We start from the raw sequence: 20,007 nt of genomic DNA, 5'->3' as shown, positions 1-20,007 counted from the left end.
CTGACCTGATATGGCACTGAAGATTCAAGAAGAGGTTAAAAAGCAATTTGATGTTGGTTTCTTAGACATTGTTGAATATCCTTAATAGGTTGCTAATATTGTTCTGGTTCTGAAGAAAGATGAGAATGTTAGAATGTGTGTGGATTACCGAGATCTTAACAAAGCAAATCTAAAGGGTGACTTTCCTTTGCCTCATATTGATGTTCTGGTAGACAACACTGCTCAACACTTAGTATTTTCCTTTATGGATGGGTTTTCAGGGTACAATTAAATAAAGATGGATTTATATGATATGGAGAAGACGACTTTCATTACACCATGGTGAACCTAGTTCTATAAAGTCATGACCTTTGGTTTGAAGAATGCAGGGGAAATATATCAGCGTGATATGATGACTCTCTTTCACAACATGATCCACAAAGAGATTGAAGTTTACGTAGACGATATGATTTCCAAATCCAAGACTGAAGACGAACACTTGGACCATTTGAGAAAGCTATTTTCCAGACTCTGGAAGTTCCAGCTAAGGTTGAATTCTACAAAATGAACCTTTGGGGTTCGATTCGGCATGTTGTTGGGGTTCATTGTAAGTCATAAGGATATTGAGGTTGATCCTGATAAAGTCGGAGCAATTCAAGACATGCCAGCTCCTAAAACAGAAAAAGAAGTTCGAGGATTCCTTGGATGACTTAACTATATTTCAAGGTTCGTCTCGCATTTGACGGCTACCTGTGAACCGATTTTCAAATTGTTAAGAAAGAATTAAGCGACTATGTGGAACAATGATTGTCAAGAGACATTTGAGAAGATAAAACAATACTTGCAAGAACCACCGATCTTGAAACCACTTGTTCCTGGTTGGCCACTAACCATGTATCTTACCATGTTAGCTGAATCAATGGGCTATGTATTGGGTCAACATAATGAAACGGGCCGACAAGATCATGCAATATATTACTTAAGCAAGAAGTTCACCGAATATGGGACCAGATACTCACTATTGGAGATGACTTATTGTGCTTTAGTTTGGGCAGCTCGATGCCTAAGACGATATATAATTTGCCACACAACTTTGTTAATATCCAAAATGGATCCAATAAAGTACATTTTTAAGAAGCCCGATGTCGGTGGAAGAATTGCTCGGTGGCAAATGTTGCTAACCGAGTACGATATCCAATATGTAAAACAGAAAGTTATTAAGAGGGGCGTCTTGGCTGACTACCTTGCCCATCAATATGTGGAGGGTTATCAATCGATGAAGTTTGAATTTCCTGATAAGGACATCATCTTCATTCGAGATTGCAATATCCCATGCCCTGACGAAGGACCTGAACCAAGAGTGCGATGGACGCTCGTGTTCGAAGGTGCCTCTAATGCAAAAGGTCATGAGATATGGGCAATTATTACATCTCCGAATGGTTTTCACATTCTATTCACCGTTAGATTATGCTTTGACTGCACCAACAACATGGCAAAATATGAAGCATGCATCTACGGTATTGAAACAACTATTAACTTAAGAATCAAGATTCTTGAAGTGTATGGAGACTCTACTTTGGTGATCATTCAAGTTCGAGGAGACTGGGAAACTCAGGATAAGAAGTTGATTTCGCACAGAGAACATGTGGTGAAGTTGATTTCCTATTTTGATGAAATCACTTTTCATTATATTCTAAGGGAAGAAAATCAGTTAGCGGATGCTCTAGCTACTCTGGCATCCATGTTTAAAGTCAAGTGGAAGAATAAAACACCTGCCATCCATATTGATCACTTGGGTGAACCAGCGTACTGTCTAGCAATGGAGGCCGAATCTGATGATAAGCCTTGGTTTTATGTCATTAAGAGATATTTGGAAAGATAAGAGTATCCCGAGAAAGAATCCATTACTAATAAGAAGGCTTTGAGAAGATTTTCTACTAAGTTCTTCCTGAATAGGGATGTGTTGTACAAGAGGAATTATGATTTCGCATTGCTCAGATGCGTGGATAGACACAAAGCAAGCACGATCATAAGGTCCATCCACGAGGGGTGTGAAGGTGTACATGCTAAGGGGCATGTCATAGCCAAGAAGATCCTCTGGGCTGGTTATTAATGGACAACCATGGAGTTCGATTGTTACAACTTTGTCAAGAGATATCACAAATGTCATATATTTGGTGACAAGATCCATGTTCCTCTGACTGCATTGAACATTCTGACTTATCCTTGGCCCTTCTCTATGTGGTGTATTGACATGATTGGCATGATCAAACTGAAAGATTCTAACGGTCATCGTTTCATCCTTGTTGCCATTGACTACTTCCCAAAGTGGGTCGAAGATGCTTCCTATGCGAATGTTACAAGACAAGTGGTTACATGATTCATAAAGAAAGAAATAATTTATCTTTACGGTGTTCCTAGCAAGATTATTACTGAAAATTCCAGTAACCTCAACAACAAAATGATGAGTGAGTTGTGCCAATAATTCAAGATCGAGCATCACAACTCTTCACTATATCGGCCCAAGATGAATGGCGGCGTCGAAGTAGATAACAAGAATATCAAGCGAATTATCCTGAAGTTGGTCAAGATGTATAAGGATTGGCACGAGATGCTTCCTTTCGCTCTGCATGGCTATAGAACTTCAGTGTGTACTTCTACTAGGGCAACTCTTTATTCGCTTGAAAATGGAATGGAGGTTGTTTTGCCAATTGAATTTAAAATTCCCTCTCTAAGAGTCATCATGGAAGCAGATCTCGACGAAGTGGAACGGGTGCAATCGAGATATGATCAGCTGAAACTCGTTGAAGAGAAGCGTTTGGCGGATGTCTGCCATGGTCAAGTGTACTAAAGACGCCATAAGAGAGCTTTTGATAAGAAGGTTCTCCCTCGCGTGTTCCAAGCAGGTGAACTCGTGCTCAAAAGATACTCTCATATTCACTCGGACCCTCGAGGCAAGTAGACTTCAAACTATAAGGGACCCTTCGTTGTCAAAAAGGCCTTCTCATGAGGGACTCTCATTCTAACCATAATGGATGGGGATGACTTGCCAATGCCGGTGAATTCAGATACAGTCAAAAAATATTATGCCTAGAAAAAATGAATACAAGTCCCGCTAGATTGGAATCTTCTTAGAACCAATCTAGGAAAAATGGCTATCCCGATGGACCCTAAAAAAAAGAAATGTCCATGCAAAATTTATGGATAAAACAAAAAATATATACAAGCTCGCCAAGTTGAAAACTCGAAAGAGCGACTTTGGAAAAAATGGGTATCCCGGTGGACAAAAGAATATAATAATTCCATGCAAAAGTTAGGGATAAAGGAATTTGACTGCATCTCTTGAGTCTATCCTACCATCAAGTTGACCTAAGACAGTATCAAATTAGTCCAATCTTCGTCAACAGAAACAAAGTGTTGGAGCCCAGTGCTACAGTGAACAATAGCCAATGTCGTAATCAGTGGAAAATCAAACAAATTTCGCATTTCCATTTACTTTGTTTTTCAATTTATGCAATTTCCTCTTTAAGGCTTTTTGCATCCTTGTACACACTTTTCATATGTACACAATTTTCACAATCAATAAAATTCAGTCGTTATTTAGTAAATTTCTTTTTGTTTTTCCGCATTTTATTTGCAAAATAACTGTCAATCTTGATTGTGTAATGTTATAAAACATTGAGAATAATAAAAGCTAAATCAAAAGAAACACTTTATGCATTGCTTCGATTATTGAAAGCCTCCCAGTGGACAATCAGTAGTCTACAATAAGCACTTACCGCACGAATAAAGGACTGCTTGGTTGGATCAAGCATTCTTTTTCCCCAAGCAGAGCATGAACTCTGTATTTCCCCATGTTTGGTGCCATGAACTCTGTATTTCACGCATGACCTAGAACTTGTAATCACTCATGCTTCAATATAGGACCACCAAACATGTGAAAACTTGTTTGTCTTGACAAAAAGTGTTGAATAGAATGTAAAACGATCAGGTTTCATGCCCAAGTCACGCATTTCACCCTTGTTTTCACACATATTACAAATCACGATTTTTTCACTCCAATCACATAATTTCATATCCATTTCACATGTATGAGCTCAACAACACTTTCCCTATAAATAGAGGAAGATTTTTCCTTCATTGGTAAGCTTTGAAAGCCAAAGAAACTCTGAAACCATTTGAGCCTGATACCTCAAAAAACCAGTTAACCATTTCTTCGATTCAAGCACTTTTAACTTCGAATCTTCACCCATAATCACTCATTAGCACCTTTTGAAGCTAACTGAAGCATTGCTTTGGTCTAGAACTCCTTGGAACCAGATCTCTAAATCCATATTTGTTGACCTTCGACACTCCAACTGGAAAGGTAGTTACAAGTTAAATTCTTGAGCAAAAAAGTTACCATACTCTTCACCTTACTCCACTGATCAAAAGCCCTCACTTACCTGGAATTTATCTTGTGTATTCATCATTTTATTTTACTTTGAAGAACTAGAGTTCTTTGTGTCCTTGAGAAAATTCTCCCTGCTCAGAGCCAATCAATGGCTCTGATGTAGGGAGACATGAACGATGAAGTGTTGCGAAGCTAATGTCATGCTTAAGTGTTGCTAAAAACATGAGTTCATGAATTACCAAAATCGAATCCAAGGTTAAAGATGATGTGACTCAACGCACGCTTTGGTGCCAAGATTCAGATACAGTCAAAAAATATTATGCCTAGAAAAAAATTATTACAAAGCCCACTAGATTGGAATCTTCTTAGAACCAATCTAGGAAAAAATGGCTATCTTGATGGACCCCAAAAAAAAAGAAATGTCCATGCAAAAGTTATGGATAAAACAAAAAATATATACAAGCCGCCAAGTTGAAAACTCGAAAGAGCGACTTAGGAAAAAATGGGTATCCCGGTGGACAAAAGAATAAAAAATTCCATGCAAAAATTACGGATAAAGGAATTTGACTGCATATCTTGAATCTATCCTACCATCAAGTTGACCTCAGACAGTATCAAATTAGTTCAATCATCATCAACAGAAGCAAAGTGTTGGAGCCTAGTGCTACAGTGAACAATAGCCAATGTTGTAATCAGTGGCAAATCAAATAAATTTCGCATTTCCATTTACTTGGTTTTCAATTTATGCAATTTCCTTTTTAAGGCTTTTTGCATCCTTGTACACACTTCTCATATGTACACAATTTTCACAATTAATAAAATTCAGTCGTTATTTAGTAAATTTCTTATTTGTTTTTTCGCACTTTATTTGCAAATTAACTTTCAATCTTGATTGCATAATGTTATAAAACATTGAGAATAATGAAAGCTAAATCAAAAGAAACACTTTATGCATTATTTCAATTACTGAAAGCCTCCCAGTGGATAATCAGTAGTCTACAATAAGCACTTACCACACGAATACAGGACTGCTCGATTGGATCAAGCATTCTTTTTCCCCAAGTAGAGCATGAACTCTGTATTACCCCATGTTTGGTTCCATGAACTATGTATTTCACATATGACCTAGAACTTGTAATCACTCATGCTTCAATATAGGACCACCAAACATGTGACTACTTGTTTTTCTTGATAAAAAGCGTAGAATAGAGTGTAAAACGGCCAGGTTTCATGCCCAAGTCACACTTTTCACCCTTGTTTTCACACATATTACAAATCACGATTTGTTCACTCAAATCACATAATTTCATATCCATTTCACATTGTGAGCTCAACAACACTTTCCCTATAAATAGAGGAAGATTTTTCCTTCATTGGCAAGCTTTGAAAGCCAAAGAAACTCTGAAACCATTTGAGCCTGATACCTCAAAAAACCAGTTAACCATTTCTTCGATTCAAGCTCTTTTAACTTCGAATCTTCACCCATAATCACTCATTGGAACCTTCTGAAGCTAACTGAAGCATTGCTTTGGTCTAGAACTCCTTGGAACCAGATCTCTAAATCCACATTTGTTGACCTTTGAAACTTCAACTGGAAAGGTAGTTACGAGTTAAATTCTTGAGCAAAAAAGTTACCACACTCTTCACCTTACTCCACTTATCAAAAGCCCTCAGTTATTTGGAATTTATCTTTGGTATTCATCATTTAATTTTACTTTGAAGAACTAGGGTTCTTCGTGTACTTGAGAAAATACTTCCTGCTCAGAGCCAATCAATGGCTCTAATGCAGGGAGACATGAACGATAAAGTGTTACGAAGCTAATATCATGCTTAAGTGTTGCTAAAAACATGAGTTCATGAATTACCAAAATCGAATCCAAGGTTAAAGATGATGTGACTCAGCACACGCTTTGGTGCCAAGATTCAGATACAGTCAAAAAATATTATGCCTAGAAAAAAATTATTACAAAGCCCGCTAGATTGGAACCTGCTTAGAACCAATCTAGGAAAAAATGGTTATCTTGATAGACCCAAAAAAAAAAGAAATGTCCATGCAAAAGTTATGGATAAAACAAAAAATATATACAAGCCGCCAAGTTGAAAACTCGAAAGAGCGACTTAGGAAAGAAAGGTGTTGGTTCAAAGTGTTGGCAACAATTTGGGTAAAACAAAGAGTGTTCACAAGATGTTACATGTGATGTCTTAAACATAAGAAATCTTGTACCTGCTAGAGGTTTAAAATATAATTATGCAGGATTGTCTCAGGATGTCATACCCGATGTCATGACATCTGATATAATGTACCTGGTGGATATTTAAAATGGAATTATGCAGGATTGTTCCTGGATGTCAGACCCGATGTCATGACATCTGTACACAGAACATTCAGTCTGAATGTTATGTGTTATGTGATTGTGCTTTTAATGGCAATCTATGTTTGATTGATGAGTTAATTGCAAACGCAATCAATCAATGATTACAACGTGATTTAACTTATTTTCCAAAGAGATCTAACCAACTATCATAAGAAGATTTGAATGAAAAATAGTTTTAGGGTTTTATGATGTCCAAGCCCAGCTGAATGCTTATATAAAAAGGACATGGAAAACATGATTTGATACACAAGAAATACAGAGCGAAATATTGAGAGAGAATAAGGGTTTTAGTCTTGTGTGGTCGTGTGACTTGTAAGTCATTCAATTCATCCATAGATGATTGAATTGGTCTGATTTTTGAGTTGCAATTTGTCACTCTAAGCTTTTAAGCATGAGTGTGTGTCTACTTGATTGAAGCTGCTAAGTAAGATCAAGTGTGTGTCTTTGAAGAGTGTCTTCTTTTCATTGTAATTATTGTTTAATATCACTGGTGTAATTGAGGGGGAGTGAGTGGGATCTCATATCTAAGAGTTCTTAGGTAGAAGTCACACGGGTAGAGATTAGGTGAAAAAGACTATAACTTGTGTTGTTTACTGAGAGTATTTGAACTGATTCTATTTAGTGGATTTCCTTCCTGGCTTGGTAGCCCCCAGACGTAGGTGAGTTGCACCGAACTGGGTTAACAATTGCTTGTGTCTCTTGCACTACTGTTCTTTATCTTTATCCTGTTTGTATTATTCAGATATCAGTGTCGTGACATTACCTTCGACATCTCATATCTGATACCAGAATTTCAATTGGTATCAGAGCAGGCATCCTGCTCTGGTTCTGGGTGAGATCTAGGGACGATACTTTCTGGTACTATGGATGGAGGATTTATTCACAGGCCACCTATTTTGGATGGATCCAACTATGACTACTGGAAACCTCGAATGGTGGCCTTCCTAAAAACTCTTGATAATAAGGCTTGGAAGGCTGTGTTAACAGGAGGGGAACATCCAGTAGTTACTAAGGAAGGAGAAGCTACAACTGATAAGAAGCCTGAAGAACAATGGACCAAGGAGGAGGATGGTCTAGCCCTTGGAAATTCTAAAGCATTGAATGCTATATTCAATGGAGTAGACAAGAATATCTGCAGATTGGTAAACAACTGTGAGGTGGCTAAAGATGCTTGGGACATTCTCAAAACCACTCATGAAGGCACCTCTAGAGTGAAGATGTCTAGACTGCAACTGCTCACTACCAAGTTTTAAAATTTAAGGATGAAAATATTCATGAATTTCATATGAATATCCTTGAAATTGCCAATGCCTTAGAAGCCCTGGGAGAGAAGATGTCAGATGAAAAATTAGTATGGAAAATACTCAGGTCACTCCCTAAGAGATTTGCTATGAAGGTGACAGCCATAGAAGAGTCTCAAGACATCTCCAACATGAGAGTTGATGAGCTAATTGGTTCTCTCCAAACATTTGAGATGGGAATGTGTGATGGATCTGAAAAGAAAGTCAAAAGCATATCCTTCATGTCAAACACTGAGGAGGAAGAGGAGGAAGGAGGTCAAGATATTGATGAAGATCTGGCAAATGATGTAGCAATGCTGGGAAGATAGGTCAACAGACTTCTGAAAAGGATGGATGTAAGATCTAAGGCTAATGTCAAGAACATCTCATCTGACATCAGTAAATCCAACAATGTTGAAAGAAGAATAAGGTCAGATGAAAAGCCCAAAGAAGGAAAAGGAGTTCAGTGCCATGAATGTGATGGGTATGGACACATTAGAACTGAATGTGGAATCTACCTCAAGAAACAGAAGAGGAGTCTTGCTGCCACTTGGTCTGATGAAAGTGAAACAGAAGAGTCTGCAAATCTTTTGAATGCCTTGACTGGAAGATGGGGTTCTGATGACGACTCAAGTAATAATGAAGTAACCTTTGAAGAGTTGGCCACTACCTACAGAAAGTTGTGTCATAGAAGTGCAGAAGTGTGTAAATAGGTTGAAAGCCAGAAGAAGGTAATAACTCAACTGAAGAATGAGAAGGTAGAACACTTGGAAACCATCTCCAAATTAAAAACAGAAGCAGTGATTCTGAATGCCAAACTAGATGAGAGTCAACAAGTTGAAAGCCAGAAGAAAGTGATAGCACAGCTGGAGAATGAGAAGGCAGAACATGTGGAAACCATCTCCAAGTTAAAGACTGAAGTTGTATTCTTGAATTCTAAACTGGATGAGATGACCAAGTATGTAAGGATGCTAAGTAATGGATCTGACACCTTAGACAAGATTCTCCAGACTGGTCAAATAACAGGAGACAAATATGGCATTGGGTTCAATGAATCTAAGGCTGAGTGCAGTAACACTGGTGGCAAACTAAATCCAAACCTAAGTGCGGCCATATTGATAGCAGACCTGCGATGTCACAATATCATAAAGGAAGACAGCAGAAAGGGAAACACCAAAAATGGAGATGTCATTACTGTGGAAAGTTTGGCCATATAAAACCTTTCTGCTATAAGTTGTATGGTTACCCTCAGCCTGCTCATTATCAACCTAAACCCAAACATCACAGACCTGTCAACAAAAAGCAATGGGTTCCTAGGAATAATGTTACAAGTTTGATAGCTCACACTTCCTTCAGAGTTTCAGCCAAAGAAGATTGGTATTTTGACAGTGGATGCTCCAGACACATGACTGAAAACAAAAACCTGCTAACTGGCCTTCATCCTCATGCCACAAGTTATGTAACCTTTGGTGATGGAGCAAAGGGTGAAATCAAGGGAATTGGTAAGCTTAATTGCCCTGAAGTTCCTGATCTTGACAATGTCCTACTTGTTAAAGGCTTGACTACAAATCTAATAAGCATCAGTCAACTGTGTGACCAAGGTCTAAATATTAACTTCACTAAAACTGAATGTCTAATTACTAACAAAGAAAGTGAAGTGATCATGAAAGGAGTCAGGTCCAAAGACAACTGTTACATGTGGAGTTCTCAAGAAATTGGTTATTCTTCAATGTGTACCTTAGCCAAAGAAGAAGAAGTGAAGACATGGAATCAAAGATTGAGTCATCTACATCTTAAAGGTATGAAGAGGATTATATCTGTTGAAGTTGTTCCCAACTTAAAGATTGATGAAAGAAAACTTTGTGGTGAATGTCAGACAAGGATGTCACACCAGAAACTCAGACATGACACCACTTCCAAAGTGTTGGAACTCCTCCATATGGATTTGATGGGACCCATACAGATGGAAAGCCTTGGTGGGAAGAAGTATGCATATGTAGTGGTGGATGACTTCTCCAGACACACCTGGATCAACCTTATAAGAGACAAATCTGATGTGTTTGAAGTCTTCAAAGATCTTTGTCTAAAACTTCAAGGAGAAAAGGAAAGTCAAGTTATCAAAATTAGAAGTGAACAAAGAAGGAAGATGGATCCCAAAAGTAATGAAGGATTATTTCTGGGCTAAAGCAGAGCGTATAGAGTCTTTAATTCCAAAACTAAAGTAATGATGGAATCTATTAACATTGTGGGTGATGGCAAACAGACTGATGTCACAGACGATGTTGAGACATCTCTGAATGATCCCCCAGCTGATTTCTCAGACAAAAATAAGGAGAGTGAACCTCCTCAAGCTGAACCTGAAGATGACAAAATCAACAAGGGACCCTCCATCAGAGCTCAGAAGGATCATCCCAAAGATCTCATTAGAGGAGATCAAAATAAAGGGGTCACAACTAGATCAAGGGAAGTGATCTCACATGGCTGCTTTGTGTCCAAAATTGAGCCTAGGAATGTCAAGGAAGCCTTGACTGATGAGTTCTGGATCAATGGCATGCTGGAGGAGCTAGGTCAATTCAAGAGGAATGAAGTATGGGAACTGATTCCTAGACCTGAAAGAATAAATGTCATAGCTCACCTTGAGTCCATTAGACTTTTGCATGAAGTGACATATAGTCTGAAGTTCAAACTGTTTCAAATGAATGTAAAAAGTGCCTTCTTGAATGGCTAATTAAAAGAGGAAGTATATGTTGAACAGCCTAAAGGATTCACATATCCAAACCTTCCAAAACATGTGTACAGAGTGAAGAAAGCCCTCTATGGTTTGAAGCAAGCTCCTAGGGCTTGGTATGAGAGACTCATAGTGTTCCTCACTAACAATGGCTACAAGATAGGAGGTATTGACAAGACCCTATCTGTGAAGAATGAAGGAGGAAAGCTCATGGTGGTTCAAAAAGATGTGGATGATATGAGCCTTGATGAAATCATGTTACAAAGCCATGCAATCGTGTATGAAAAGTGGAAGTGGAAATCATCCAAATGGTTCATCATATTGCACCCATGCGTAAGTCCTTCATCCTTTGGCCAAATGCAATGATCTTGGACTTTTTGGAAAGGTGAGATCAAGGGTAACAACTTTAATGTTGAACACTTTTTCATTTGAAGCTTGGATCATGATGAATTTTGATGTGGAAGTTTGGGAAATCAAACATATTTGAAAATTTTCTAAGTACCAAGTCAAATGTTCACTTCTTCCACCTTGAATAACTTTTTCTATGGGATTCAGATGAGACAATTCCCTTCATCAAAGTTTTAGCCCTTTCAAAACTATTCAATCTGGTCATAAATTTGACCTCATTTGGATTTTTCATGAAGGAGTTATGCATTTTAGAAGTTGAGGAAAATCATTTGTTCAATGGTATTGGCCCAAAATGACCTATAATGTTTCCTCTTGGCACATGCATTTGCAAGTTGAATTTGAACTTCCTACAAACATAAAATTTGAAGTATACATCTTTAATTTGATCATGGAATTTGAATTGATTTCATATTATAAAAATTGAGCAAGTTATGGTCTTGGGAAAAATTGACTTCCTAACTAGGGTTCAGACAAAATGACGTATAATCTTTCACCATAAAAAATGACTTTCCAAGCAAAAATAGATCTTTACTTAAACATGAAAGTTGTTTGAAATTTAATTTTTAGTTACTTTTATCTTGGAATCATTTTCATATGACAATAATTATAGGAGATACAGTCTAGGGAACCCCATTTTTGACCAGTTGAGTTTCTCTGGTCAACCACCATGAACCATCTTGCTAGCTTGACATTATCTTGACTTTTGGGACTCATGGAGGATCATATATGAATAAGATGATGTAATGTAAAGTATCCCTTGAAATATTTGATCAATTGTTGAAGAAACTTGTTGAAGAAGTCACACAAGATACCTAGATGAATTAGGGTTTCCAAGGCAAACAAACCTCAAACTCTTGATGATTTCTTGATAAAAATAACATATGAAGATCATGGGGATCAATATATGATTCTTAGAACCAATGCAAACCAATTTTTGATTGTTCTCCTTGCATTGAGGGTCTTAAACCCTAGATATGAGCTTGATGGAGCATAGGTGAGCATGCACACTACATACAAAAGCAAAAAACTATACATTGACAAATTTTTGGTATTTTGGTTAGTAAATAATGAAAAAAAACTATGATACAATCAAGTGTGCTTGGTGATCTCTCCCAATGCAAACCCAATGAATGAAGGGTAAGGAGGATGCCAAGGTGTGATCCCAATGCTAATGCATATGATAAGATGGCATGAGGGATCTTAGGATCAAAATTGGGGTCTTGCACACCTCATAGTATTTAGTACCGATCCAGTTGTGTGAGAAATAATAGTTACAGCTAACGCTGCTAACATTGTTAATAATAATGATAAAGATCATTACAGTGCAAAATCCCATATCTTTGATGGTGAAAAATTTGACTACTGGAAAGACAGAATAGAAAGCTTCTTTCTTGGTTATGATGTTGATCTCTGGGATCTCGTAGTCGATGGCTATGGTCACCTAGTAAATGTTGAAGGAAATATTTTAGCAAGAAGTGCTATGTTTGATCAACAAAAGAAAGACTTCAAAAATCATCATAAGGCCAGAACCATATTGCTTAATGCTATCTCTTATACGGATATGAGACGATAACAAATAGGGACTCTGCCAAATCCATTTTTGACACTCTGAGAATGACTCATGAGGGAAACACTTAAGTAAAGGAGATAAAGGTTTTGGCCTTAATCCAGAAATATGAGGCCTTCAACATGGATGACTATGAAAAAGTTGATGAAACACTTTGCAGATTTGAAGATCAATCTTCAGAATCCAAAGACTCTGTCTCTGGAGAAAAAGACTTCGAAGGCAGAGCCAAAGAATCTAAAGAAACGACTCAACTAGAAGCAATAGCTGATTCGACTCATCATAAGAAGAGTAGATCAAGAACTTCTCATTCTGAAGAATTGATTTTGAGAGACAAGAATGCTCCAGTAAAAACCAGATCTTCATTCAGACCTTCGTAAGAAACTCTTCTAGGTTTGGTGTCTCTGATAGAACCCACATCTATTGATGAAGCTCTTTTGGATAATGAATGGATTCTGGCTATGGAAGAAGAACTGAATCAAGTCACCAGAAATGATGTATGGGATCTTGTTCAGAAACCAAAAGGTTTTCATGTCACTGGAACTAGATGGGTCTTAAGAAACAAGTTGAATGAGAAAGGAGAAGTTGTCAAAAATAAAGCTCGACTGATAGCACAAGGTTATAGTCAGCAATAGGGATGGCAATTTGACTCATCCCCAATGGGCACCCGCAAATTTACCCATAACGGGTAGGGTAAAAACCCGCAAAAATGGGTACGGGCATGGGCTCGGGTAATTAACCATAAAAAAAAGCGGGTGCGGGTATGGGCACCTTGGTACTCAGCCCGCCCCATACCCGCACACTATATATTTATGTATTTTTATTTTTATTTATATATTTTAGTTTATATTGTTATATAAAAATGCATGTCTATCAATTATAAAACGTATATCAATGTTAAGCCATTACATATTTAATATAAGTGTTCATTTATTTCAACAATAAATTGTTTGAAATTTTTTTAATGTTTTTAAAAACTTAAAATTATATGATATTTTATAATTGATCTATTTATTTTTAATAGGAATGCGGGTCACGGGTACGGGTATGGGTACTTACATACCCATAGGGCACGGGTACGGGTGCTAACTTTGGCACCCAAGCGGGTATGGGCTCGGGCACTGGGATTTTTTTAAATTGCGGCTGGGATGAGTATTATAGTACCCTGCCCAAACTCTGCCCATTGCCATCCCTAGTCAGCAAGCAGGTATAGACTATACAGAAACCTTTGCTCCATTTTCTAGGTTAGAGTCTATTCGTCTTTTAATTTCTTTTGCAGTCAATCATAACATCATCCTTTATCAGATGGATGTTAAGAGTGAATTCCTGAATGGATATATTTCTAAAGAAGTATATGTGCATCAACCTCCTGGTTTTGAAATTTCTCAAAATCCTGATAAAATTCTGGTATCAGATATGAGATGTCGAAGGTAATGTTATGACATTAATATCTGAGTCACACAAACAGGATAAAGATAAAGAATAGTAATGCAAGAGACATAAGCAATTGTTAACCCAGTTCGGTGCAACTCACCTACGTTTGGGGGCTACCAAGCCAAGAAGGAAATCCACTAAATAGAATCAGTTCAAAGACTCTCAGTACACTCCACAAGTTACAGTCTTTTTCACCTAATCTCTACCTGTCGCATCCGCGAAAAACAACTGGCGGGCTGAAACAAAAAACAACACAGAGCCGCCACCGTGCGTTATTTATCCCAAAAGAGGGAAAGGAAACGCTCGAAGTAAACCTGGGAAAAGCATGGTCTCGCGACCAAAGAGAATGGGATCGGGAGTCGGTTATGCGAAGGGAAGGTATTAGCACCCCTACGCATCCGTCGTACTCGACGGGATCCACGCTCTAAAAGAAAGAAAAGGTTGCTAAAATAAACATCACACACACACACTGAAGACAACACAGGTGGAGGAAAGGGGGGAGAGGGCTCGCTAGGACATCGCGTCCTATGCCTACGTATCTCGTCTGGAACGAGAATCAGAGCTGCCGTAGTTCGGCTCACGCACGCCAAACAGGACACACACAAACACGGGCAAACATGGAACCCGAACGTCAATCGCTGGACTTACATCGGCTTCCGAACCAACAAACACAATCAGGATACGGACAGCCAATCGCTGGTCTTACATCCATATCCTGACACACGAGAGGGTTAACAAACAAACAACAAGTTACTAAGGAGTCAGGCACTCGAGCCTAGCAACTGTCAAGCAAACACACACAAAAAAGAAAAAGGGTGCCCGGAGAGACCTCGCACGGTCTCCTGCCTACGTACCTCATCTGGTATGAGGATCAGGGCGACGTAGTTCCCCTGAACGGGAGAGAAATTCTAACCAGATACAAAGGGAGACACACTACTAGGGAGCTGGACTCGAGCCTAGATGCTATCATGCATCATTGCCCTATGTTATGGTTTCTATCCTAACTTGCACAGGCAGCAAGCTAATCCTAAACAGGCAAAACAATCAAAGCAAACAATCACAAATAGCACACACTATATCCAAACAGAGGTGGCTCAAGCAAGGGTTAGACTGCCAAAGCAAGTCAACTGTATCAGGGTGATGTTAGCTCTTAACCCTGACATTGAGAGTCAGGGTGAAGCCAGATGAAAGGTGAGTGAGGGGTGTGCCTCACAGCTCTTATCCCTGGCTAGGGAGAGCTTCAGACAAAGGAAGTGTGGGTCCAGAAAGTGGGAACCCTTCTACACTTATGACACTGACTCAACTGTACAACTGTACATGGATCTTGGGTTAGGATCCACAAGGCATCAACATGTAATGTGAGCCAAGGGACGACTCAACAGATTAGCAGGAGGTGGATTACACACCTCTTGTGTCTGCCAATTGCCTTAACAAAGGTCTTTTCCTGCTTGGGGACAAAAATAAACAAGCACAAACATCGCCTCTTAAGGAGGACTTCAGACAGGTGCCTGGCCAAGTAACAGGCCAGGTCTTCCAGACTACATGGAGTTAGTGATTCTACCTCAATTGGTTTACACAACCAAGCAGCAGCACAAGCGAGTTCACAAAGAACGAGAGCAACTAAGGTACCTAAAATCAATCTAATATAGTCAGTACTCAGCTCAAACAGTTAAACATACAAGTTAAAAGTCACACAGTTAACTGTACACAAGCAATGCATCAAGCAAAGCATAAGCCAATGCTCAACACAAATGAATTAGAAACCACCTACAAAACAAAATTAATTTTAATCAACATCATTCACATGAGCAACTCAAACCAAGTGCATTAATTCCTCCATGCCATTTGCCTTTTGTCCTGAAAACACAATCCAAACATGAGAAGCATAACCCTAGGACAAAGCCTAGGGTCCAATAGGGATCAAAAATTCAAAACAGAACATGAAAATTAACAAAAATCAAGTTCAATCAATTAAGAATCCAATCCAATTGGTCTCATGTTCATATCATCAACCAAGATCATCTCATGAAAGAAATAGTGCAAAACATGCAATCTAGAAGCTCATTAGACCAAACAGAATGCATCAATCCAAACTCAATCCAAAACAATTCAATAAATCTCCAAAAAACTCACAGCCAAACAGAATTCATTACATGTCAATCACACCAAATTTCAAGCCAATTGGACAATGGGAAGCAAGTCAATTAAATTCATCAAGTCAAGTTATGCTCATACAAGTCCAAACAAGGCACAATATCATGTATCAACTTCAAGCAAGCACAAAACAATGTAGGAACATGATAAATGCACCAAACCAAAACCATGATACACCTTAATGTGTCTACAAACACTCCACAAAATTTCAAGTCCATCCAATACATATCCAGAATTTCACAAATCAATTAAAATCATGACTCACAAAAGGTCCACATTTGGTCAGACAGAAAGGAAATTCTCAATCAAATAGGAAACACATCCAAAAAATCCACCAAAATTCACACATGATCTTAACATCCAAAGGATTCAACATGCAAAATTTCATCTCATTTCAAATTCATATGGCATGGTAATGAAAATCATGAAATTGCACAAGAAATGGTGTGACACAAATTGTCACACCTCTAAAGACCATAGCATATCTCACAATCCAGGAATGATAAAATAGCAAACTCAAAGCCAAAATGTTCATTTAGGTCTTGTCATACCCCAAAAATTACCCATCATTTTTTCTAAAAAAAAAAAAAAAAAAAAAAAAAAAAAAAAAAAAAACGAAAAAAAAAAGAAAAAAAAATTTAATTAATTAATTAATTAAATAATTAAAATAAATATATAAATAAAATATAACAAATTATTTTGGACTTGGGTCTCCCTCATTCCAAGCCCATTACCGACGAAATTAGTCTATAAATACTGAAGTTTCAGTAGGGGAGTTTACACTGGGAGATTCACTGGAGAAAGAAGGAAGAGAAGCAAAACACTCTGAGGTTTCCTTGGAACAAAACCTTGAGGAAAAAGAAAGAGAGAGAACAGAGAAGGACGGATAGAAACTTTGGCATAGGAACCCTGCCTACCCGGAGAATTCAGAGTAAAGAAACCCTGAAGGCCGCCCATCTGCACCGAAGCCATCGCCGTCCAATTCCCGCTGCCTAACTTATTCCGATACTACAAGTGGTCAATCCCTTCAACCTTGAATTGGCAAACAGGTTTGCGTATCTCTATTGTTTATACTTTCAATTGGCCATATCTACATATATAATGCATCATGATTAAATGTTGATATATAATTTGCTTTCGTATGGGAATTTAAATATGCCTGAATACCCTGAATGTTTGACCATGTTATTCCTGTGATAAAATGCCATAAAATTCAAAGTTCCTAACATGGGGCTGTTTTCAAATTCAAAATCCGTGGCCTTCGCTAGGCGAGGCAGAGGCGAACGAGACAGTACCTGATTCTTCTAGTCTGTTTTTTTTTTTATGTTTTATCATAGCCATGCATTATTCATCCTATCCTATTTATTGTTGTGATATTTCTCCGGTGTAATCTTCGATTGCACCCTGATTTGGTGTTCTGACATGTTTCTTTTTTTTTTGAGTTTCGTAAAGGTTCACATATCCCAGGAAAAGGTTATTGGCTAGGTATTCCACTTTATTTGTGGGATACCCTTGTGGAGTTTCACCCTAAATTAATTTTTAATGTATTAATTTCTAATGTATCAATTTTTTAATATATTATTTTTAATAATTTTAATGTGGAGTTTCATCCTAATTATATAATTAATTGTAAAACTTTGCCTTTGAATAAGTGATCTTGGACCTCTCTTTGTTGCCTTACGATTACGATATTACGGTCATGTCCCGCGAACGTGGGGATACCCTTAGCAAAGACCCTTCGGTTAAATCATCATAAAATAAATTATAGTCCCTCGGATGTTGCCTTCGAATATACAACTTTGTCCCTCGATGACCCTCCGATGTTGCCTACGGTTAAATGATGATAGTCCCTTCGAATGCTAAGGTATCCTCATAACTGTTGCCTTCAATGACCAATCGATGACCCTACGATGACCCTTTTACATCCAAAGGATAAAACTACTTATTTCTCAATAATAAGGACAGTTTTACCCTCATAAGGATAGGAAATGCCCGTAAAGACCTTGGGTCGGTATAACTCTTAATTGCTGGCTCACAACTTAAAACATTTTGTTTGCACCTCACACCTTTCAAAATGCCTTTAGAAAATCGCCACTTGGTATACATTCATACTAGAATCATTACCGAGTTATATTTTTCTAAACAATTTTCAAAACTAAAACGGGATAACCACTTTGTATACATTCATACAAGAATCATTACAAAGTTAAATTCTCTTTTCAAAACAATTTTCCAAACAATTCACAAACACTTTTTTAGACAAAAATAATATAAGTGATCGAGCAATTAAGAGCCCATGGATAACCATGGATACAAAGGGTGCTAACACCTTCCCTTTGTATAATGTACCTCCCGAACCCAAAATCTAAATTAAGGTCTTTCCTGTTCTTTTCCACCTTTCCTTATTGGATAAAAGAAAAGTCGGTGGCGACTCTTGCTAACCGCGACATTGCGATAAAAAACACAAAAAGTCCAGTTCACCGTATGACAGAACTGGCGACTCTGCTGGGGACCCTAAATATTTAAAAAGAGAGGTTACCTTAAAAACAAGATCACTTATTCAATTTGTCTGATTTATTTTTAAGGGATTGCTTGGGTATGATATGCTTGAGTGAAAGATCCTACACCCGGATCTAGTGTACCTTAGGTAAGTAGCAAGAGATCATCGCGACTGTCCGGCGTATACTGGAATGGTCAAAATGATGGCTACGGTTAATGTGGCACTTTGGATGTCCTGATGTTCCTCATGTTAGTTGAGGAAATATTTGGCATTCGCGTGGTGTCATAAAAGCATTAACTAGACCTTTAGAACCCTAATTGACTCATCCTGGCCATTAGAAAGTAGTGAGATAACTGGCTTCGGTTCCGACTGGAGTTGGTTGAGACTCGATACTACACTCTTTGAGATTGGACTTTAGGGAAGCTTCGGTCAACCACTTGGTGTTGCACTGAAGTGGACTTAAGGAAAGGTCAATGATTTGAGATCCTTCTAGAACCCGGTTACTATTCTAAGACAGGTTGAACCAACCAAACTTCAGTGGGGAGGGTATTTACCTATGGAACTCACGCAAGCCTTAAAACCTAGGAATGATTGTTGTGTGACTTGCTTGTGCTTGTTATTTATCTAACAACATGACATCCTAACAACATAACATCATAACATCATGGCATTGTACTAACCATTTCAAGGATTTAGGGATTTAACTCTGCTAAAAAAAAAAACAAAAAACAAAAACAAAAGCAAAAACAAAAGAGAAAAAAAAAAGCTCTTTTTGTTAGTTTATGCAAAGTTAAATCCCGAAAGTCCTTGAAAACATTTCATACATTGCATTGCATCGCATAACAGGTATTCTAAAGGATCAGTGTTCTCACGATTTTCCTATCAAACAGATTCCAGCAGATTCAAACAGATTGAACAATGGCTCTCGAACAAACTGTCAAAGATCTCCAGGCCCAGAATGCTCAATTCCAGGAAATGATGCTGAGCTTATCTAAGGGACAGGAAGAACTGAAAGCTCTTTTGATGGAGAAGAAGAAGGACCAGAAACCTGTGGGTTACATCAACCCGGGGAGAAGGCTTAAGGGACAGGTTACAGGAGTCAAGATTAGAATTCCGAAGGATTCAGAAGAAGAGACCGAGAATGATTCGGAAGATGAGAATCCTAATCTCGTCAATTCTGAGGACGACGATG

The 20,007-nt window shown here is 38.1% G+C and overlaps 1 protein-coding gene across 1 annotated transcript; it reads left to right on the top strand.

Annotated features, from left to right (window-relative positions):
• Positions 1-772: 772 nt before the first annotated feature.
• On the top strand, positions 773-1,861 carry LOC127135891 (uncharacterized). Its single transcript, XM_051062516.1, has one exon. The coding sequence runs from the start codon at positions 773-775 to the stop codon at positions 1,859-1,861; it is 1,089 nt and encodes a 362-aa protein (XP_050918473.1).
• Positions 1,862-20,007: the final 18,146 nt, after the last annotated feature.

This window comes from Lathyrus oleraceus, chromosome 4 (genome assembly GCF_024323335.1).
Source record: "Lathyrus oleraceus cultivar Zhongwan6 chromosome 4, CAAS_Psat_ZW6_1.0, whole genome shotgun sequence".
In the NCBI taxonomy this organism is placed as follows: domain Eukaryota; kingdom Viridiplantae; phylum Streptophyta; class Magnoliopsida; order Fabales; family Fabaceae; genus Lathyrus; species Lathyrus oleraceus.
The sequence above is the reverse complement of the archived record's forward strand: the minus strand, read 5'-3'. Positions and strand labels throughout refer to the sequence as shown.